The sequence below is a fragment of the Phalacrocorax aristotelis genome, chromosome Z (assembly GCF_949628215.1).
Source record: "Phalacrocorax aristotelis chromosome Z, bGulAri2.1, whole genome shotgun sequence".
Taxonomy (NCBI): Eukaryota; Metazoa; Chordata; class Aves; order Suliformes; family Phalacrocoracidae; genus Phalacrocorax; species Phalacrocorax aristotelis.
Window position 1 is genome coordinate 78722157 of NC_134311.1, and position 23784 is coordinate 78745940.

Sequence of the window (23784 nt, forward strand, 5' to 3'; positions counted from 1 at the left end):
CGGTGGGGGGGGTGCGGCGGCGGCGGCGGCGGCGGCGGCGGGGGGAGCGGGTGCCGCTCGCAACCCGCCTCCTCGGGCTGTGGCGGCGGCGGCGGCGGCAGCAGGAGCTGCAGCGGCGAGGCGGAGCGGGGCGGACCGCCGCCGTGCAGCTTAGCCAAGCTCTCCGAGTCCTCCTTACCGCCCACCGGGCGGAAGGCGCTGGAGTGGTGGTACCCACCGCCCGCCTTGCGCCCGGCCGCCACCTCCAGCAGGTGCGGGGGGACCCTCCCGCCACCCCCCCCCGCCGCTCCCGCCGCCCCCCTCCGAGGCGGCGGGTGAGGCGGGCTCCGCGCCGCCGCCACCGCCAGGGGGCGACTCGAAGAGCGGGTCCCGGGCGGCGGCGGCGGCGGCGGCGGGAGCGGGCGGGGGGGCGGCGGCGGCGGGCGGCGTGCCCAAGCCCGGTGCCCCCGCCTCGCCGCCGGGCTCCGAGAGGTCCAGGAAGGCCTGGCGCAACAGGCCCGCCCCGTCGCCTAACGAGCAGCCCAGGGCGCCGGGGGGTTGCGGCGGTGGCTGCAGGTAGGTGGGTACCGGCAGCCCGCCCGGTGTACGGGGCGGCCAGAACATGCAGAAGGGCGGGTAGAAGGCGGCGTCCTTCCTGCCCGGCCAGAAGAGCCCCGAGAGGCCGCCGCCCGCCGCGCCCCCGCCGGCCTTGTGCGCCGCTGCCCCGCCGAGGGCATCGACTCCGCCGCCGCCGCCCTCCTCCTTCTTGTGGCAGAGGCCGAAGGCGGCGGCGGGGAAACCGTAGGGATGCGGGAAGAGCCCCCCGCAGCCGGGGAACTTCTGGAGCACGCCGCCGAAGGAGCCCTTGCTGGGCACCGGGATGACCGGGTAGCTCCGCGGGCTCTTGCCGCCGTGCGCCGCCGCTGCCGCCGCCGCCGCTACGGCCTCCTGCAGCTCCTCGTCCTCCTCGAAACGCGGTCGTTTCTGGTGGAGCTCCGGCGGGGCGGCCAGGAGATGCGGGCTCAGCAACCCGCCACCCACCACGGCGGCCGCCGCCTTCACCGAGCCCAGCGGGTGGCAGGCGGCGGGGGCGGCGGCGGCGGGGGCGGGAGGGGCGGGCGGCAGGGCCCGCTTGCGGCTGCCGCCGTTGAACATGGCCTTGACGTCCTCCCAGGCGAAGACCAGCTCGTCCTGGGGGCTTTTATCGGTGAGCTTGAGGTGACGGCGCCAGGAATTGAAGTTGGCGGCGTCGGGCTGGGTGTACTTGGCGTCGGGGGTGCGGTGGGAGTGGAAGATGAACTTGTTGGGGGAGAAGTACATGCTGCAGTAGCTGCACTTGATGCACTTGGCCCGGGAGCTGTTGTAACGGGCGGGGATGAAGCTGCCGCGGCATCCCCAGGCGCACTCGTGCGACACGTCGAAAGCGAAATTATCCGGCAGTTTGGGGGGCCGGTTCTCCCCCAAAAAGGACTTGCAGAGCCGCTCCGCCTCCCGCTTGGTGATCATGCCGCAGCGGCGGGATGAGATGGGCATGGCCCCGGCCCGCCGCAGGATCTCCAGCTGCACCGGCGTGCACTGCACGCAGGTGATGCCCAGGGCCACCCGCCGGTTGTGGATCTCGTTGTAGCTGAAGTTTTTAAGGAGGGTGTTGGAAATCTGCGCTAAGCACAGCCGCTCCTGCCCGTCGATGACCAGGGAGACGATGGGAATGCCGTAGAGGATCACTTGTCCCACCTGGTTGGGCTTCATGGCGGCGTGACCGGCCCTCGGCTGGTTCATGGGGTCCGGCGGGTACGCGCTGGACGGCGAGGGCAGGAGGATGTCGGTGGGACCGGGTAACGGGCTGGTCGCCATCGTCTCAGCTGCGGGGGGGCTGCTCTGCTCCAGCTGCGGGCAGGGAAGGGGGAAAGAGACACAGCGCCGTCAGCCGGGGACCCACCTGGGATGGGGAGGTTCCCACCCCGAGTCTCCCGCCGTGGGGAGGTGCTACCCAAGGGGTAGTATGCTCAGCGATCCCCCCCAACCCCCGCCCTGCCCCCGCCGGGGGCTGCGGGCCGCCCGCCTCCGCGCATCCAGGCTCTCCGACGTGCGCATCCCACCGCGGGTGCGGAGATGACGGTAAATAAGCCCAACCGTCCCCATGTTAGGAAGATGTCCCAACCCAGGGGAGGCTTATCCCGAAACACGCGGGGGAGATGCGTGGCCGCCTCCCCCGTCCTGGAAATCAACGGGAAGGTACTCCGCGTGTACCGCGCCCGCCTGCTCAGTCCGAGGGGTTCCACCCTGCGCACCCCCCGGGACGGGGTATCCGCGGCCGCATGCAACGGAAAAACGCGGAAGAAAAGTGGAAAGAAAAATTAAAGGTTTCGATGCTTTCCGCGGCCACCCGCGCATCCTCCCTACCCGGTGCCCTTTACCTCCGCGGCCGCGCTCTAGCCGTGCCTCCGCCGGGCCCTCCTCCTCCGGCGGCCGCCGGGAGGGAGGCGCATCCCCGCCGCCGCGGAGCCGCGCGGTCCAGCCGCTGTGCCCGGCCCTCGGTACGGCGCGCGCGGCGGCGGCTGCGAGCGCGGAAGATCCGCGCTTTGCTGGGCGCTCGGCAGCCCCCTCCCCCCAGTCCATGGGTCGGTGACGTCACGGTGGGGGTGCGGGGAGGGTGAAGGGTATGGGTGGGTGGGGGGCGGCTCCCCCATCCCTCCCTCCCTGTACCGGGAGGGGATGCGGGCGCCCCGTCGGGGCCCGGCCTCCTGTCGCCCCCCTCGCCCCAGCGCTACGCGGAGCGCTCCCGCGGTCCCACCCGCTCCACGCACGGTTTCCGGGCGAGAGGACGCCGATCTAGGGGATGGAACGGTCGAAGGCGGGATGCCCTTTGGCTTTTTCCACCCTTTGTCGCCCTTTTCCGCCTTTTTCCACCCTTTTCCGCTTTTTATTTCCCTTCCCCGCTCTGACCCTGATCGCTTCTAAGAATCTGAATTTAGATTCTTGTAGAAGTAGAAAAGCCGCGTCTTTTCAGAAACAGTATTTTTTTAACGGATGTGTCCGAAATTACGGAGCGGGGGCAAGGAAGGAGAAAACAAAAAGTTGACTTCTCGCAACAACCGTGTCCTCACGGGCACGAACAACTGCTGCGACCTGCGCTCCCCTTCCGAAATATCTACACAGAAGTGATTCACCAAAACCACTTTCAGAAGGATCCGGACCCAGATTCTCGCTTAAACTCCCAGAATGAGCAGCAAGGCGCAAATATAATTTTTTTTTTTTAATTTCTTTAGCAAGTAGTCTGCAGCACGGTAGCCGCGTCTGCTTCCCCCTTTAAATTTTTTTTTTTTCCGAAAGTGCAGTAAAAATTGAGATTTTTCACCATTTACCCCCGAAAAACACCGGTAACCTCGTGGGTCCCCACCGCAGCTCCGCGACCCCCCGGTAGCCGAAACCGGTCACTCGGGTCCTTTCCGGCGAGAACAACTGTGGAACCGACTGAAAAACGGGAAAAGGAAAAAGAAAAACTCAATTCTAGCTAAACCGGGGAGGACAGCTGGACTATCGGGTGTTTCCTGATAACCCTCAGATTTATTTTTTTTCTTACAAAAGTGCTCCCATCTCTCTTTTTTTCTCTCCACGCAGGTGACCAATGCCAAACCTTTCTGTATATTTAGCTACGAAAACTTGGTGTTTGGGTTTTTTATGTTTTTTATGTTTATTCCCCCACCCATCCCCCGGGCATCACCGATCCGGGCGAAAATCTCTGCGCCGACCTCTCCCAGGACATCCACGCTAAAACTCACGAACTCTTTCTGTTTCCCCCACCCCTCCCCTTCCCCCGGGTAACGAAATGTCGGAGCCCCCCGGATCGCTCGGGTCCTCGCTAACTTTGAAAACAACAAAAAACACACTTCTCCTTATTGCTGCTGTCACTTCTTATTAAACCCTCCTCGCCCCCGTGCCGCTACTGTCACACGGAGGCTCCCCCCTTCCTCCTCCCCCCTACTTTTTCCCGAGCCTCTTTTACACGGAGCCTGCAGCTTTCGTGTGAGCGATAGCTATAAGCCTCGCATTGGTGACATTTTAATCAATGCTTCCTAGCCAGACTGACATGAATTTTACACTTCAAAACTCTCCCTCCGCCAGTTAATTGATTCAAATTGGTTTATTGGTTAAACCTGTGTCGCACATTGTGTGATCTATTACAAAGCCACGGAGAAAATCTCCTTTCCTGGCTTCTCTCCCTTGGTCAGCACCAGGAGGGACGAGGCGGGGGAGGTTTTTAGGGAGAAGCCTCCTTTTCTTGCGGGCTGTCGGTGCTTGCATCCCTGCAGTCACCGCCGGGCAGCCCGCTCCCCTGCCGCTCGGCCACCCGGTTGCTTTTCCCCCGACGGTTCCCGGGAGAACCGGGGATGGACAACCTCGCCCTGGGCTCTGAACCCGGCGTTGGAAAAAGAGGAAAAACGGTCGCAAAGAGGTGAAAGGGATAAGTGGGTTTTGCAAAACTCCTTCAACGACGCTGCCCCCCCAGGCTCGGTCCTCGCAGCCCGGGAGCGGCTGAAAACGCAGGCTCGGTCGGGGGGAGTCTTTAGCCGGCGCCTGCGTTTTGTTTTGTGATGATTAAACGAAAAGCAAAACTCAACTTTTTTGTTCACCTGCTCCGTGCTACTGATCCCCTTGAATTACTTTGGACAAAATTGAGGAACTTCTTCAATTTCCTCTAAAGGGAAAGCTGAGACCTATGGGGACTAGACCCCGGGGGTGGAGGAGGAGGCAGGAGCCTGCGTGTCGCACGGGCACCGCCCGCAACCGAACCGAGGGACCTTGGCTCGGTGGAGCCCTCCGAAGCGGGAACAGAGCCTGACCCGCACCGGCACCTTGGAGAAGTGGGGCAAGAATATACCTTCCTCCACTTTTTTTTTCTTATCTAAGCCTGCTCGGAAACCTCGTGGGGTAGCACGGCCCCAGCACGGGCATGGCGGGGAAGGGGGTTGAGCTCAGCTTGCTGGAGAAAGGTCGGTCTCCCCAGGGGCCGGGCGGTGCCCGCAGGTGGCCCCCAGGCGGGCGAGGCCCCCGGGGCTGCTCCGGCCGCGGCCAGCCCCATCGCTGACTCCGCGGCCGGCCGGAGCCCAGCCCGGGCTCCGGGCAAGGGGCCGGTGGGGGGTGGAATCCCGACCTGAGGTGGGGTGTCTACCGCCCCCACCCCCGATAGATGCAGAGCTTGGCTCCTGTCCTGACACCGCCTCTAATTACCGCCCTTCATTTCGTTATTTGCTGTTGCCGTTTGCAAAGGCTGCGTTGGAGTCAGCTCCTAGGAGAGGAGAGGGGAAGGTGGACAAACTTCTCCCAGAAGCCTAGAAGGGATAAACACGAGTCCTGCCTCCTTTCCCCCCTGTTCCCCTTCTCTGTCGCGATTCTGCCTTAGAGCTGCTGAGCGAGAGGCGACAGCAGCAGCTCCTCCCGCTGCGTATTGCTTCGTGTAAAAACGAGCAGCTGAGAATAGCGGCCAAGTTCAAACTACCCCAAACCACCCTCATGGCCTTTATTTACTTCCACAGCGCTTAAATATTGTAGCAGAGAGGCCACGAGGAGCAAGATAACCTTGGTGCGTTTAAAAAAACCACAAAGAATACCACCCCCAACGCGGATCCATTCCCTCCTCCCACCCCTCCACATCCCATTGAAACTTGCAGCCGTGTAACTAGCAGGCACACAAGGTATAGTTGTAAAACCGCTTCTCCTCACAAAATTTGGGCAGCAAAAGAGGGATTTAATATACTTTTGTGTAGATTTCGCTTGCGCTGTTTGGTCTAGAGCAAAGCTTTTTCCTAAGTATTTTTTTTTTCCATCGCCGTTTATTATAGTAAGCAGAAAGGGCATTTGGAATAGAGGTGGTCCCATCTGGAAAAACCCGGAGCTCATTTAGATCACATCACTTCGGGCTTTTGTCTCTGCTCTTGAATAACCCAGCTAGACACAACAAAAGGGCAGAGATCTACGTGGAGTTTTTCAGTGGCAAGAGGACGCCTCGGAAAGATGAATCTGTAATCATAAAAACGGGAGGGGAAAAGACTCAACGCGATCTTCTCTCGGCTCTCTAAAGGCATCGGGAGAGTTTAGAGATGATGGGGCATATCTGGGCAGTTTGCTATCCCTCCGGTAGCTGAAAGCCAGCACGGCGGCTGAAGGGAACTAAACCGGGAACGGCATCTTTTGTCTGCGGGAGCTCTCTTAACTTCCCAATTTAATATGCTCCGAGCCATCAAAAACAAAGGTGCTCCTCGCCGAAGGTACGTACAGACCTTAACCAGGAGATACGGATACCCCCCCTCCCCGCAGCATCATCCTCCCGCATAGAAACACACCCCACACCCCCCAAAAAATATTTTTTTTGCGATTTGATTTCATCCTACGAGAAAGCGACCGTCAGCCCGGGAGGTGGGTGCTCCTTATCCCGCTCCTCAGCGCTTAAAAACACGAGTGTGTTTTATTTCTGTCCTGCCTGGGGATGGGGCGGCAGGGAAGAAAAGAGCTGCAAGTTTAGATGTGCGTGAATTAACCCCGCCCGGGGGGGAGGGAGGGGGAAATAGGAGAAAACCCCCCAAAAAATCCCAAACGAAAACCACTTCAGTTATTGATTTTTCTTTCAAACGCATAAATTAAAGTGCCCTGAACATCTTCGATCAGAAACGTGCCTGCTTTGAAGTATTTACACAAGCAACAAACTTCCACGGCAGAGAAGCGAGGAGGACCCGACCGGGCTGAGATGGGGACCGGGGAGCCCAAACTTCCGAGGGAAATGTGACGCCATCGGGCGAAGGCTCATCACGTCAGTAAATAATTCACTTCTGCGTCTTTCAGAACCCAGTAACCTTGGGTGTCTTAGAAAGCAGATTGTACAAACAGGCAATTAAGATGAGCACTGAGAGTTTCAGAGGAGATATAATGAACCAGCTTTAATTACTATCTTGAAATTAAAAATGTAATATACAGATTTAAATTTATTTTCACCTAAATTGTGTATAAAATTATATGGCTCTTTTTTTCGTCCTCTTTCCCAGGCTAACAAACGAATTGCCACTAAGCTTGCCACTAAAAAGTCTCAAGTACTTTCCAAACCCTGTTCCCCAACACACAGTAATAATGATACATTTATCATTACTGATGACCACCCACTGGTTTATTAGTGCTTTGTTGCAACTACTACAATCAAGAGATTTCTTTATTTACTGTTAACATTCACTTAAAGCTGAATGTTAATGACTCTTCTGAATTCACCAAAGAGTTTTCCGTTATATTTCAGGAGTAGTTACGGGCTGGGTTTTAAAAACGGCATAAAAGAAGAAGAAATGCTGGGTGGTGGTTTGCTCCCCGGGTTGGTGTTTCTGTTTTTGTTTTCTTGGTTTTTTTCCTTCTTAAAAGGCCGTTTGAGAGGATTTATCTAAGTCGGATTTGCAACAAAGACTTGCAAAAACCCTGGCATAATGCACGTACTTGACTGTAGCTAATTATGTGAGTATTTTATTACAGGAGATTCATTCATTATTGATAAATGTTTGCAGTAACTTCCTGCTCTGTAGAGTTGTATTTTATGAGGAATAAACAACCTATGGGGATTGGGATTGTTTGGCTTTTACGCTCCTGCACTCTCTGACAGTTCACATCACCCACTTAGGGGTCTGGCTCGTCACCTTCTCTCTCCCTACACCCAAACGCAACTTCTCTCCTCCTCCACCACCTCATCCCTCTCGTCCCCTTCTCCCTCCCCAAGATCTCAGGTTTATGTTAAGAAAAGTGACTTGCCGGGGAGGGTATTCTACTATAGGCGCGCTTTCTATAACGCCAGCTTTATATAGGCGTTTCCAAAGGATGATATAGACCGCTATAAACTCCTGCTTCGGGGCAGCCGATGGGCAGGAGCTGTGCAACAAGCCGGCAGCCCGTCAAGGAAGGGTCTGGGGAGGGGGAGAGGGCTTTCCCGAGGGCTCCCCGCTTCAGCTCTCGGACCCCCAAAGCCCTGGGGGTGTAGCCGGTAAAAAAAAAATTTAAACAAAAAAATTTCTACCGTGTCCCCCAGCTTTTAAACCTCGGAGCCACTGACAAAGCGGAGGAGACGCCTCTCTCCAGGCTGGTGGCCGCCTCTTATCCCACCTCTCCCCCAAAACCAGCACCTTCCCGGGCGAGGAGGGTCGCTCCGGGTGGGAAAGGCCGAGCTGTCCGGAGGAGGGAAGGAAGGAGACAGCGCTGCCCCCCTCGTCTCCCCCCCTTTGCCGGCAGGACGCAGAGCGATGCACGGGGCTGAGCGGAGAGATCCGCACCCTCCACCAACCTACCCCCGGGGGGGGCCCGGGAGGTCCCCGCTTTGGCCTTGGGGACCAGCCAGCCCTGCTCCTCCCGTCCCAAAGTTCATTATTGTGAAGGGAAATTAATAAAAATACACGTATATCAAGAAAAGCAAGGGGAAGGAGGAGACGCGCAGCTCCAAACCATCGCCCCTTCCCTCCGCTGCAACCCAGACTTGCGGGGGGCTTCTCGCACCCACCGGGGCTCTCCCAGCCAGACCCGACCCAATGCCACCCCCCCACCCCGACCACGCGGCGCAGCGGGGAGCTGCGACCCATCGACCGCGCGACAGCAAACGACATTGCTGTTTCCTCCAGGAGAGGAATAATACCCCCAAATCGGGATGTTCCCCCCCAATACACCACTCCATCCCCAGCCCCACGACTCACCTTACGGCCCCAGCTCTATGGGCCGCCCCCGGGCGGCGGGGCAGTCGGCTCGGCGGTTCTTCCGCGGTGCGTTAAGTTTGGCTCCCGCCTCTGCCGCGCCGGCTGTGCCGCGGGTGGGTCGGGTCTCGGACGCCTTCTAGCAGCCAGGCAGCGCCCTGCAAGCCGTGCGGGGAAGCCGCCCCCTTCCTCGGCCCCCTCCCCTCGCCGGGGGCGGGAGGGGGAACGGGAAGGAGGGGGGGGGGGGGGGCACGGCGGCTGCCCCCGCCCCGCCGCCACCCCGGGGCCAGGTCCGCCCCGACCGCTGCGGAGGGTTGGAGGGGGGTACCCCACACCCACCCACCCACCCCGGTTGGATGAGAGCGAAAGGGACCCTGTTGCAGGGAGCTCTGCTTCCCCAAACTCCCCCCAACTCAGATTTCCCTTCTTCCCCCCAAATATCCCTTTGCTTCTTCCCTGTTTTCCCCGCAAAAAGGCGTCCAGGCGAGCATCCCCCCAACCGTGAGTGCTTTGCGGGACAGCAAGAGGGGTGACCCCCTCCCCCCCCCCGGCACAAGTCCCTGGGGGAGAGAAAAAGATATGGGGGGGAGTACACAGCCACCCCAGAGCTCCCCCCACTCCCGCAGAGCCCCCCTATCCCCAGCAAAACGCTTCCCACGAATCACTCGACGTGCGGAACACGGCGGCTGCTTAAAAAACACAAAGCCGGAGCCCTAATGAGTTCAATTACAATGTGGTAAACACATTGCCTCTACGCTTTAATTAAGCCGGCTGTCCAATTTTAACTCATTAGTAATTCATTAAGAGAACAGCCTTTAGCTGGCTGCAAGGAGAGGAGTACCGCAGCCTGTGCAGTTATGCTCCGCGCATACCCCAAGGTATTGGGGGACGGGAGAGGGCCCCTCCACCCCCGCCCCCCAAAAGGAGTTCCTGGCTCCCTAAACTGGGATCACCTGTTATGCCGGCCTCTGTGAGACACTCCTCTCCTCTTCCCCCCTCCACCCCCCTGTAAGGGGTGTATCCGAAGGAGCTGGGATGAAGAGGAGGATAGGGGTCCTGGGGGTACCCGAGGCACCCACGACCCTTTTCCCTAGGGAGAATGCAGATAAATTTACGGACAGGGGGAGGGATGTTCTAGAGATCGCGGAGCCTCCGTGCCTCGTCTTTAAAATAAATAAATAATAATTTAAAAAATTAACGGAGGAAACGTTTGAAATTTATCTGGGCCAAGAAACAGGTCAAATTTGTCCGAGAAGCAAATTTGGTTTAATGCGTGAAACCAGGGGTCTGCAGGGTCGGGTCCTGCGCCGGGGAGCTGGAGGGGTGCCTGGGGAGGGGCGGGATCCCCCCCCGGGACGGATCCCCACCAAAACCACCCTCAGCTCTCCCTGCCGAGCTGAGGCGCGCCCCGCTCCGCGGCTCCCTGCGCGTCTCTCCGCGCCTTTGCGCTGCGATTCGGGAGTTGCTCCGCGGGGGGGAAGGGGGGGCGTCACGGCAGCAAAACAATTTTCGGGGGCTCCCCAATTTCCCTTCACTTTATCCGCGAGCTCCCGAGGAGCAATGACCCGCAGTGTCTCGGGTAACCGCGGACCTGCCCCGGGATGGCAGTGGCGGAGCAGGGATTTAAGGTTTCCCGCTGCAGCGACCGCCCCATTAAGGATTAAAGCATTTTTACTCCAAACTGCAGTGCCTGGGGGACGGCTTTGAGGGGGTCTGGGCTGGAGACCCCCCCACTCTTCCCCAAATTTCATGCCACTGTCTTTGCTACTTTTCTATTACTTAAATTCCAAGCGTAGTGACCGTTTTATCACAGCTCCAACACGCTGGAGGTTGCATTTATTTTTCTAGACCGACTGAAAGTTTCTTTTTTTTTTTTTTGTTAGCTATATTTGGCATTTAAAACCTGAATATGCAAATGTAGCAGACAGGAGCCGGTTCAGTTCAATCCCCCTTCACTAGTGCCACATGCTTCAGAGAAAGACACACAGAACTGCAGAAAGCCGTTCAGAAATAAGTTTCGTGGGGTTTGGGGGTTGATTTTTTGACCACAGCAGCGTTTGGCTGATCCCAGGCAGATTCAGAAGCCCTGAGTTTTTTTGCCTCCCGGTTTGGCTGGGCTCCTTGCAGTGTCCCCAGCCTGGCAGGGCTGGAGGGGGGCGGGGCACACGCCACCTCCGCTGTCCCCCCACCCAGGCTTATACCCAGCTCGCTGGAAGGAGCAGGGGGAGGACCTTCGAGCTACCGTGCAGTAAAAAGGGGACTTCAAACTCTAGATCTGAGATACACCCCTTCTGAAGAAGCCTTTAGGCAGACATCTCAAGAAGAAACTCTTATTAAGAGTCTCTTTCTTTGGGGAGTAGATTTTGAGCAGGCACCTTTTCAAAGCAGTTTTTCTTTTTTTTTTTCAAATAGCAGACCCTGTAATCTTGATTTTGAATTGGATCCAGGCTTGCTAAATCGGATTGTCTGGAATTAGGAGGTTTGGATATTGTTCAAAGGTTGGTTCCCTGCCCCGCGACCCCCCCCCCCCCCAAAATAAAAAAAATCATAAATGCAGGATCAGGCCTCGGGGGAAGGCAAGTCTGCGGGCTCCCTAGTCAGGGCTCAAAAGCAGTGGTATTTAACCTGTTGCTGTGTTATCATTCTCACCTCCTTTTTATTACCAGATCTTTAAAAAATTGCCCCAAAAGCAAAAAGAATATTGCTTATCTATTTCCAGAAACACCCCACATTCTTTTGTCTTGACTAGCAAAGCACTGGTTCCTGGACACACAGGGGGCAATCTCACTCCAAAGCCTCCTGGTATCAGTCTAAAAATCATCTTGGGCTACAATTCATTTTATTACCCCAGTGTTAATCTAGAATAGGTACATAAAAACTGTTAGGACAATTAATCTGAATTAATTTCCAAAGTGAATTAAATTAAATTGAATGAAGACCACCTGAATTCTGAATAAGAACAACCTTCACAGGGGTTTCACGCAGTTTAATTAATCCACTTTTAAATTCTCACCTTCAGTTAATTTGGGTTATTTTCCTGAGTGTCCCCATGTAGGCAAAATCTTAGAGGTAAATGTGGCTCAGGGGAATTCCTCTGGATTTACCCAGATGTAATTTAGAACAGAAATATATCCTCTAATACTCTTTGACCACGGCACAGAAACGATGCAGAAATAAAGGATATATAAGTTGCGCTGCTGCATGAAGCTCAACTTTCTAAAGAAAGCCTTTTTCCAATAATTCATCTGGATGTTTTTCTGTTTCCTCTCACCCCGTACCTCTGTGTGTATGTACGCTCACAGGTGTGCATGCTATGGATGTGTACTCTGTATGTCTTTGCTCTATTCGTTTAATCCATTAAAGGCTCTCCTCTGTGCACCTGAGACTCCCATTGAAGTGAAAGTGAAACTGGGAGCTAAAGAAACAGTGGGATCAACCGGTTGGGAGGCAGGTTAGTGCTGCACCTTCAAAGCTGAAATAGGATGACAAATCTGAAATTCACGGCTACTCAGGGCCCAACAATATAGGACAAATTTACAAAGGCAAGGATGCCTTTCAAAGAGCGAAGCTCCTTCTTCTGGCTTTGCTGGTTTTATAAAGATTGTAGGTGTGATTTTCAAGGGATTTTGCAATATTATCATGGTATTGGTCCTCCCCTTTTAATAGTACCTGATGATTTAAGGAAAGGGACTGGAGGAGACATGGGAAGGTTTCAATTCCATCCTCCTAAAAAGCCATTTCAAGCAATTTAATAGATATTTCATCATGTAAGGCACCAGGTACCTGCTCTTTTAAACAGTTATTTTAAAGATTGAGGGCATTTTTTTCCTTCTGAAATCAGTAGCTGACTCCAGAGATCAAAAATCAGTGACTATGACCCCAGGACTCATGGGTTAAAGATTCCTTTTCTTAACCAATATCATGAGTGGTTTTTGGTACTTCTGAGGTCAGACCGGTCTGCTCCAAGCAGACATTTGTGGCCAAAGTCCTGGACTGTCGTGCCAGGAGCCAATAGACCAAGCAAATGGAAACACTTTTGGGCACTGGATCAAGTTATAGTGAAGGCATCTGCTGATTTTTCAAGCCTGGAGTTCTCTGTTTTGGCCTGAAATAACAGAATCACTGGAAAACCTCCTCAGATAGCCATATTTGTGGGGTAAGGTATAGTGGTATGATCATGCCAGGGGACACCCAGAGTCCTAGAATTTTACTCTTTAGTTCAATAAATTACTGTGTGACCTTGCAGGGAGCCATTTATAGACCAAGATTTTAAAGATAATCTCTCAAATAAGAGTGCCCTGTGAGTAATCTAGTTTGCTTCCCATCTGTCCAGACTGGGCATTTCTGAAAATCAGTTTACTTTGGATTGGGATTTCTCAGTTGCGATACCTAAGTATTTCTTCTTCAAACCTCAGTTTATGCACCTGGAGAGGATGGGTGTGTGTGAATGCATTTAGGGAGTATCATTCATTTACCAGCACCTCAGAGAGATTTTATAAAAAGTCGTTGAGTTAAAAACTCTCTCATATCTTAGCTTTCACTCTCACTTCTTCACAGTGCACTTGAAAATAATAATAAAGATTAATCATATCTAAAAACATCATTGAAAAGCTACATAAAATGAAAGATTCCCAAGAACTTAGAAACCATGCAGTAACTCCATGATTTAATACAGACATTTCCACACTCATTGAGACAGTGGACTGCCAGTCTTTCTTTCTCAACACTCAACTTTTAATTGGATGCACCATAGATATGCTGTGAAAGAGGTGCTAATTATTAGTGCATGGACAGCTTTGGACTGGCTGTCATGGTGGTGTGATCCCAGTGGTCTGCAGGAGCCAACTGGGAGCTGCTGGCTTAATTAATACAGAGCCTGGTCCAGCACACGTTGAAATTAATGGGACTTATTGTTTCTAAAAGCCACTCTAGGGAATGTTATAAAACAGCTTAAAAATACATATATCATAGTGAGAAGATCTACATTAAAGCCAGAGTCATGAAACCCAGTGGGTGTCACTTATTCCATCCATCCATCCATCCATCCATCCATCCATCCATCCATCCATCCACCCATCCATCCATTCTCTTCAGCGAAGAGGTTATCACCATATTCAGTATCAAGGGCAGTTCAGTAATAGCTCCCAGTACGGTTTGGAGGCCACATATCTCCAGCAGGCAACGAAGAGTTTCTGGGACACGGAGCAAGGATGTTGGCTGAACTGACTTTGCAGTGTCCCAGCCTCACCTCATTTCAGTTGTCCAACTGACAATGTCCAACAGTATGATCTTTCTCGGTCACATACACACCTATAGTGTGCCGAGCACAGACCATTTCATAAAATCAGCTACTTATTAGACAAAACCCAAGCCAAAAGCCCCTGTGACACTGAAAGCAAGTCAATAACTACCTCCAGTCTCTACTGTTGACTCAGCCAAGGGAGTGGATCCTATGCACTTACCTCATGGAACAATCCAATTTCAGGTCATGGCCATAAGATCAATCCATCTTCTGATGTGCTTCTTTCATAAATTTGGAAGCATTTAAAGGAAAATGCTCCTACCAATTATTAACTATGACCCAAGCACATATCTGCCCTGCCCTTTGTATGACACAGGGTTCATTTAGCTTATCCAGCTACTGATTTGCATTCAATATCACAAAAAATGTTTCGCTCAAAGCACTTGGAATTATTAAATTCATATGAATGAAGATTTCTTTAAAGTCATGATATGTTCAGTTGTTGCCATAAAGCCTTTTTGTATCACTGCTCTTACTCTTACTATCCAGCTTCTTCCTGTTGTTTTATTTACTGTCAGTATCAACACCCTCCAGCCTGTAGAGGTACCATCCTACCACATCCACCCAATATCACTCTCAGGCAGATCCTTCTTCTGGTGCTGGAGGAACCAGTGTGTACCTTTGAGCTCTTTCACTGTGAGATCCTCATGTTTGCCTCTTCCTATATTGTAAAAAAAATAAATTTTTTTTGGTAGTGGACACTCTTGAGGAGCCTGGAGTGTGAAGGGTTGTCGCTCATGATACTTCAGACATGGTGCTTCCACCTCTCATGTTGATCGCTGGGAAAAAGAAGAACAAAGCTCCACTCTCTGTTGCCCAGGGCTGAGACCATCTACTTATCTGTGTTAATACTGAGTACAAAAAAACCCCAAACCCCATGTTTTACAACGTACCAGCAGTAATAACATCTCTTCAGACCACATGAGAAAAGCGAACAGGGTTGGCTTTTGATAGGTAAGTATGTAAGCGGCAGCAGGGAGTTTTTTACCCCTCTCCTTCTGTCTATCAATTCAGATATATTTTCATGGATTTCCTACATGTGCTACAGATCCAGGACAGCCCCTGACCTCACAGCCCTCTAACCAGTAGTTAGAGACGAGAAGCAAAACAGGGCATATGGTGGGGTAGGACCTGCAATGACTCTTGAGTATCCCCAAATTATGGCCCTGGCTAACAACGCCTGGGTGAATGTCCAGTGGGAATGCCTGTCACCTCCAATCTGTCCTCTTGCACCCATCTTCCTTGTCCAAAACCCCCATTCCATATCCTGGAGCCCAGGGATTTCAACCCTTTCTTAGAGCCACCCCTGACCCTCAGTCCCTCATTGCTACCTCTGAAATAGCCCCTATCCTTCCAGGTCCAAGCCTTTCTCAGCCCTACAGCTCTTTCTTCTGCCTGATGCTCCCACCATGTCCCACCTGGGGTTAGGACCACTCACATAGGTGAGCTGATGACTTCTGCCTTGCCATCACCTTGCCTTATCACCTCTACTTTCACCTTGCTGTTTCTTTTGTTGCTGCCATCCCGTTTAAGAATTTCCAGAACCCATGACTTCAGTGGCATAGCAGCAATTTTGAGGGGTAGTCAGTTTTCACCAGAAACGCAATCAGTTTAATTCCCATCTTCCCTTTCCTCACCCCCTGCCTCCTATTCTGGTTCCAACACCATGGTTTAGCTTCCTTCTATCTGTGATAATGCATCTGTCTGCAGGGGCACCCTCTAACCTCAAATAGTGAAATGCTTTAGGGAAAACAAAATTTTCTACTTCTACAAGATGAGCGCTCTTTATCAAAACAGAGAAATGCAGAGAAGGGGCTTAAAAATGTCTTTTGACATCAAGAAAATCCTGACAAGGATTTGCCCAACTTATCCCTTTGAGCCAGTAAGTCCCTATATTATATACCTTAAATAAGGCCTTTTATTTCACAGTAATGCTAGCATACGTTGGTAAGATGATGTTTAGAAATCAAGCAAGCACATAACTAATTTCAAAGGAGTACTATTACAGATTAGTTTGGCCCAGAAATTAAAGTGTTTCCCATCTGCTGTCATTCATGATTGTTAATTAATTGGAAGGTAATAGACACGGACACCAGTTTTGACAGTTCTGTAGCAGTAGAAACACGAAGATAGTATGTAATGGCTTTCCTGGTATTATTTTATTAAGTCACAGTCCAATTCCAAGGAAAAAGCTGCTGCAGAGATGATGTAAGAGGGGTTTTTGAAGGGGTGCCTTCAAGCCATCTGCAGCTCTGCTGCTTTTTTTTACAGCTGGGCACATCTTTTGAGCTTGGTCTTGCTGCGTTACTGGGGAGCTGATGCTTTTCATCGTTCCAGCCCGAAACTGAGGTGGATAATTGAAGTCCTAGGCCAGGGTTGGGGTATATACCAAACCTACAAAGCAGCCTGATTCAACTCCTTGCTTTGCTATCAGCTGTTACGTACAGTCTTGTGTAAACCATGCAAATAGATATAGCTATCCTAGTATTAATTGCCCAAGTTCTTCCCAGAGCAAACCTAAGTGCCACCAGTTCATCATTGTAGGGCAAAAGGAGGCACCTCTGGAGTCTAGAGGGCTGCTGGATTAGAGAGGCTGACCTTCACGTGGCTAAATTTGGGGGTATGGATTCATCCCTAGGACAAATCCTCAAGGGAAACATTTAGAAAAAGGATAACAATTTGGAAGGATCAGCGCCTTAATTCCACTGCACTTCAGTCACACTAAGTGCACTAACAAAAAGTTGAGTAAATGATAATAACCATAAATAAACAGAAAAGTTCAATGGACATTGCTGGGTCACTGGGATGCAATGAGGATGCAGATGGCTGGACTCTTACCCCATGTGCTCTGTGCTTTTATGCTATGAATTCCTGTCCCAGGAATTAAACCCTAAATACGATGTGGTGAGACCCCCCCAGCTCTCCCCAAGCTCTCTGTTCCCCACTCTGCCAAGTGCCATTTCTCCTGCAGATGAGGCAGATGTGTCTCCCTCAGGGAGCCAGGGCAGGCGAGTGCCAGTCCCACGGGGGCAAACTCAGAGAAGATCTGCTGGCCATGCAGTCAGCTGCCACTCACTTGAAAGGGTGGCATTTTCCCAAACCTCATTATCCAAGGAAACATTATGAAGGTTTTCTTTTAGCCAAGTTTTAGGAACGTATGTGTTACAGCATCTACTTTGCCTATTTATATTTGCTGCAGCCAAAGGGACAGAAAAACCATTAGCAGCTCTATTGGTCTTTTAACATTGGGTCTAAACACCCCTAACCCCAGAGGGGTTCACAGCAGTAGGAAAAGCCCTCTGCTTGTAAGGTCTCCAGCCGTTTATTACTTTTTTCCATCATGATTACCTTGGCTCCAGAAAGTTTTAATACCGTTCAAAATTCAATCCAGTTTTATTGACATCTCTAGTTTTGCCAAACAGTTAAACTGAAGCAGACGGCATGAATTTCAGTCAATCAATATTCATTTAAAACTGGACACCCATATGTAAGCATACTCTCTCCTTGGCAATGAGTAAGGAGGCTGAACAATCAATCCACACTTGTATTTAAACTCGGCGACTGTGTTTTCAAAAACCCCCACATAAGACAAAATTGAATGGTTGAATAAGGCAACATGTGATTTCTGTTATGTTATTATTAATAATTAATAATTCACTTAATAACACAGCAGGAGCCTAATCCAAAGCCCACCGATGTCAATAGATTTCTTTCCAGTCTGCTTGGTAGCACCAGAACAGATACAAAGGCCCAGGTTTTTCACAGTATTTAAGCACCTACCTCCCGTGCTGAGCTCAAACACCTTTACAAAACTGCCCTACTGCTTCATAGCCCCTTAACTCAGAACAAGGCAATGAAGTGATTGTGATATAACATATGGTAACAGAGAGTGGGCCAAGAGTAATGTCCACGTAAGCGGGTTCAGTGCCATAGGTTTAAATTTTGGGTTTACAGCACTGACTGAATATTCCCACCTCTTCTATTATGGATATACACCCTATATATGTAAGACTTGTGTTTATTCTACCATACTTCTACAGAACATACGGATTGCATGAATGATTAATAGCTATCCTATGGTATCCGCATTCTCACCGTAGGCTCTAGCTGTGTGCTATCAGGGGCTGATGTGTAAAAGATAAGAAGATCCAGGAATCACCAAACTGTTAAGTTTATTTAAAACTTTCCCTGGCCTTTTCCTGGCTGCCGTTAACCTCTTTAAGGCAGCTTCTGAGAAGTCCCGTGGCAGCCAGACACCCAGGACCAGGACAGCTGGACCTTCAAGCAAATATAATTGTTGTTGTTATTACCGTTTTGCCTCCCTAATTAACCAGCTGGGCACTTGCCAGCTCTTTATATCTATATTGTAAGGGTTGTTTCCATTGGGTTTAGGCAGACAGTCTTACTTTAAGATCCCTATTGATCAGCTGCCATTCTCACGTGGTTAAAGCACTCCTCTAGGGGAACTCTCTCGTGTTTTAAGTGCACACAGTTACTCTCATGACTGGCTTGTAAACAGGTTTTAATGGGGCTATTAGTGTAAAAGGACAGGAAACTTTCAAAAACAGCCTTTTAAATATTCATGAAGATGTTTAATCTGGTGCTTAATCACCACTGTTTGCATATCGCAAAAGGGGGGGGACAGCAGTACTTCAGTGTTAGCTATCAACAGGGCATTAATAAACGCTTTCAGAGCCATGTTCAGTGCCTGAATGACAGCCAATCTTTTAACAAAACACTCCTTTTTTTTTTTGGCAGAAGAGCTCCCCAAAATGGATGCCCAAGGAGAGCATTAAGTCCAAGGAGAGGAGGGTCAGGGCTGGGCTCTGCTCTTGCCCACACCGAGCATGGCTGGATCTGTACCTTCTGCTCCACTGCACTGGCCCTGTGCCTCCAGACCTGACAGACCACATGTGGGCATCAGGGTGGACATCTCTGCCTGAGCAGGGGGTCCAGAGCCCCGGGGGGATCGCCTGAAGACAGCCGTGCCCAGGTGGGATGTGCCATGTTGTGTGGCTGTCCCCGCCGGGGCTGGATGGGCCCTCCAGCAGACACCAGATTCCCCCCGCTCCTAGTAATGGATTAATTCCTCAAGCTTTCTTTCCAGCAAAGCTCTGGCTTAGACTTTCAGCTGGTGTACTCTGGATGAATTAGTGCAAGAGCATGGAAGATCCTTTAACCAGTTTAACCAGTGCTTTTGTCCCAGTGTCCCATCCTCTAGAACCCCTCCTGACCTTTTCTGGCCGTGCATGTGGTCATACCCCTTTGCCCTCTCTTCCATCTGTCCCAGGAGCCTCAGGGCTCGGGTAAAGGAGGAGTGAGCTAAACATAGAATTTCAGCCCAGCTTCTGTGTTGCTTTGGGGGTGGATTTTAGCCATTTCTTTGGTAATGTTTATAATACATGCTTTATTTTAATTTAAAAAGTAAAGGTGGAAAGGATAGCATTTCCCAAGTGGGAGAGACTTCATGCAATTTTAAAAATGTGCATTATTTAATCCAATAGGCATTAAGATGCCTTGAGCTGTTAACACCTGTTGTGGAAATCCATAATACACAGGCTTAAAAAACCAACAACCCTGAGAGACCCATAAAGGTACCTGCAGAGCTGTTGTTGCCTCTTGTGTCAATGAGTACTTAAGGACCCTGAAATCTGCGGCTGAACTCACTTACTGAGCACGTGCTTTCTCTGTAGCTCCAAAAAAAATTCCTTAGGATAATTTCATTGAAAAAAAAAGAATAATGAATATGAAACACCAGTGAACTGCATTTCTTACAAAAACCTCTCATGCATTTTTCATACATTTCCCTACCCAGGCGCCTAAATGCACCAGCTTATAGTCTACGTTACTACCTTGTAAAACTCCATGTAAAACTTCAGCCAACATAATTTTTTTCTATGTTTTGACACACTGTCATTTAACAGCATATGTCAAACCCAGGCAGCCTGCCCTCAGCTGGGGAGGTGACCTTTGTCTTCCACAAAAGTATATAAAAAAATGAGATACCCAATGGGAAATTCAAGGGGAAAGAAAAATCCCCTGGAAGAAACCCTTCATGTGACCTCCCTTTAGCAAGATCTGCACTCACTTTCCCTTCATAATCAATAGGAACTAGTTATGGTGTGAAGTCCTGGCTGAACTGAAGCCAGCAGAAGGTTTGTCACTGATTTAATGATGTGACCCCTCTAATGGGACCACCTAAAATTTAGATACCTGTCTTCAACAAGGGGCTAAGTGTCTGGTGCCATTTGAACCCCTCCAGGGTGTGTTCTTTGGCCTGTCAGCAACCCTGTTTACCTGTATCAGATTGTCAACCCCACATGGATGCTTGTCCCATCCTGGGGTGTCTATCTAGCACCACGCATGCCTTTTAGACAGCTGAATCAAGCCCGAGGAGTCTGGGCTACACCTGTATTGAGGAACTCTTTTGGAGTGATGTGTCCAAGGCAGGTAACGTGAGCCATGGTTGAAGGACATGTATCTTCATTGCCAATACGCAACATTTAGGTGATGCGCATGGCTGGAGAGGTATCTTGCTCTTGTGGCTGGAGACACAGAGGTGTCCGCATGTCTGCTGGGGTCCCAGCTCCCAGCAGAGCCAATGGAGATTGAGGTTGTACAAGCAATCGGTCTGGTTGCCAAACCATACATGTCTAGTGCCACTTGAGATGTCCAGGGCTATCTGGGGTAATGCATTTGAGAGGACTGTGGCGGTGCAGTGTCCTTCTGGAGCAGGAGCTAAGGCCAGGTGAGATGATCAGGGTCCCCTCTGACATGGCTGGATGCTTGCATTGAGGCAGCTGGATCAAGTCCCATGTATCTGCATGTGGAGCCAAATCCCACCCACTGGGTTGATCCCATGCAGCCTGAGCTATATGAAATGGGTCCTACCTTGCTGCAGGGTAAGACAAATCCTACAGCTGCAAGAGTTTTATTGTACAGATAATTAGACACTTTCCTACCTGCCTTTATTAACTAAATAATTTTATAATTAGTTTGCAGCACCCGAGCCATTTCAGCAACAGACATAGAAATCTCTGAGGAAGGCAGAGAATAACAAGATTGTTTATTCATGGATCCTAGGAACTTTTTCACCGTGACTGTCTCCTGTGGTGGACTCCTTGGGGACAAGCGAAAATTCCAGCAATTTTATGAAATCTTACTTAACAGTCTGCCAACGTTCAGATGAGGAACACTAAAGGCAGGAGGACAGGAGACACCATCCAGAAGAAAGTCAAAGGCAAAGCATCACTGATATGAAGAGAGCCGTGGTCCAGCTCAGACTGGGTGCTTGTGCTGGTTGTGATTACACGCCTGGCACACGATCTGGGGAGACGACGCCAGTTAAAGTTTGAAAGCAGAGATTTTTTACACCAGAACATGTTAGACGTTTTTCAACATTTTTCTTGGTTTCTAGACAACTCTGTCTCAGCAAGGCACAGATTAAGTACTGTTTATCTTTTGCTTGAGTTTTACAATTGGCACTTAGGTGATAACGCCCTTCTTGAAAAGACCTTCTTGAAAAGAAGCATTTACAGAATAAGGCTTTTTGGTTTGGCAACTCAATTAGACAGGACCTTTTCTCCCTGGCGTATCTTCAGGAAAAGCTGCTCAAAATTATTCAGACAGAAAGTTTGAGGTTGGAACAATAGCTGCTATTTCTGTTTTTCAAACCACATGTAACTATTATCTTTTAACCAATATGACTTTTTTTGAGAAAGGTATTATCATTTTTCTTATAGTAAAACCAGAACCTCTTTCTCCCTGATTTTGAAAAAATTCAGTTCCCTGCTTTGGGAAATATTTCAATAACAAATGTTGGAAAAATGCAAGGAGAACCGAATCTATTTCAAAATCCATGGAATTAAAGAATGGTGAATTTTTGATATTTTTAACAAAAATGCTGCTTTTCTCCCAAGAATGTAAAAGCTGACATTTTCCCGGGGACATCAGGAACACATGGAGTAATCCTTCTCAGCCAGAGTGGTGACTCTTTACACTCAGTTCTGAGATCCATCATGAAACTACAAATTGCCTTGGAACAACAAAGAGGGGAGAAATTTCAAAGCTGTGTTTTTAGACTGATATTAACCCCCAGAGATTTTCTTCTCAGTTGGGTGCTTTAGACCAGCATAATTTCATTGGCTTCTGTGGCTGTTTCTGACTGATAACATGAGGTTGAGATTAAATCATGGTTGACTAACCTTGTTTTCTCGGTGACACGCACTTCAGGGTGAATCTGTGGCTCGCTGCCCTAACTCTTCCTCATTAAATGAGGTCAGAAGTTCATCACGTAGGCTACACAAGGAAGCAACAATCCTAAGGATTTCTTTGGGAGTGGGAAAAAAATAACCCAAGTGAGAGGACATCCTCGTGGCTGTCCTTGCACCTGTAGTGGCAAAGGGCACAACTGGGTGGAAAGAACCCAAAGAATAGAGCAGTTCTGGAGAGAGCCCTAAATAGATGTTTATTTTAAACCCTCACACCCAAGCCTGGAAGACCCTGTTCTTTCTGCTGGAGTCATGTATTAGTGCTCCAGCTGAGGAACATGCATTAACAACTCTTAGTCTCTTGTACTAGGCATTATGTCTCATCTTTGAAGTCAGATTAATGGAGATTAGTGGTACCTCTTAAGAGTTTAAACATCATACTGACCCAAATTGGTTGAACAGACCCGATGGATAGTGTTGCACATGTAGGGCTCTTAATGTCCAGAAAGTGATTTCACTAATTGTTTCAGAGAAGAAAGCTTGTGTTACTTTCTGCCCTAATCCTGAGGTATCCCCCCACGCTTTTCACATCCACTGTCAAACACATCTGGTTATCCATCTACATAAGTATCCATTTAATAATCAAAGATCATTTTGTTTTAGCTCCAGTTGGCCTGTCTGCTTGCCTTCCATGAAGCAAAGGCAGAGTTATTTCATTCATGCCTCTGATCTGTCAGACGTCTGCTCCAGTTCCCAAAGGGAGTGACACTGGACTTGAAGAAAACACACAAAAAAAGTAAACAGGCAAAGCACTACAGAAACTGCTGCACTGTATTAAAAGAAATGGTTTTAATTATTTTAAATGAGACGTCTTGGCATAAACCATGCAGAAACTAAAAGCAGAGGAAGCAAAAATATTCGTGTTTAAGACTACAGAAATGGAATTAATCCTAATAGTTCAAGTTTATTTTTGTGCAATAATTAAAGAAAACCTCTTGCATTTCTCTGGCTGTGTGACCAAAACCAATTTGGAAACACACTGAACTTTTCAAGAAATCATTCACTTAGTTGGATTTGGTCCTGAGGCTATAAAAAATATGAAAGAATAAAAGCAAAACACTTTCCCAGTGTTGCTTTTAGCAGTTCCTATGGGACTGTCTACTGATTTCAGCTGTTTTTGGATTGTGTGCTAAGAAGAAACTCTATTTTCCTTGTTCTTGAGCCCAGCAGCCCTTGGCTGGCTTGTAGTCTTTGTTCATCCTCAAGGCTCTGCAGAAACATCTGGGGCAAAGATCCAATTTATGCTCATGTTTCAATGAAGCAATTGTCCTAATATATGTGACCAGCTTCTCCACCCAGCCAATGGAGGGACATAGACGTCTTTGCAGGAGATTGAGCACCCGAGTTAGGCAGACAGGTTCTGCCTTGATTGGCTTTCAAGAGCACCTGCCCCTCTCCACTAGGCAAAAGAGGAATTTATGTGCTTATTTTAAGAGGACTCCCTCTTCCCTAAATAATGAAGATGGAGATATCTGAGTTAGGCAGGCTAAATCACTGAAGCGACATGTCTTCTGGCTCTGCTGAA

The 23784-nt window shown here is 50.0% G+C and overlaps 1 protein-coding gene across 1 annotated transcript in view; it reads right to left on the minus strand.

The window, feature by feature from the left end:
* Positions 1 to 1837, minus strand: part of SKOR2 (SKI family transcriptional corepressor 2) — a 28996-nt gene extending 27159 nt beyond the window's left edge. The window contains 2 exon segments of the mRNA XM_075078483.1: positions 1 to 284; positions 286 to 1837. The exon segment at positions 1 to 284 is cut by the window's left edge and continues 394 nt beyond it. Coding sequence (XP_074934584.1) covers positions 1 to 284; positions 286 to 1833 — 1832 coding nt within the window. The 5' untranslated portion in view covers positions 1834 to 1837.
* Between the last annotated feature and the right edge of the window lie 21947 nt (positions 1838 to 23784).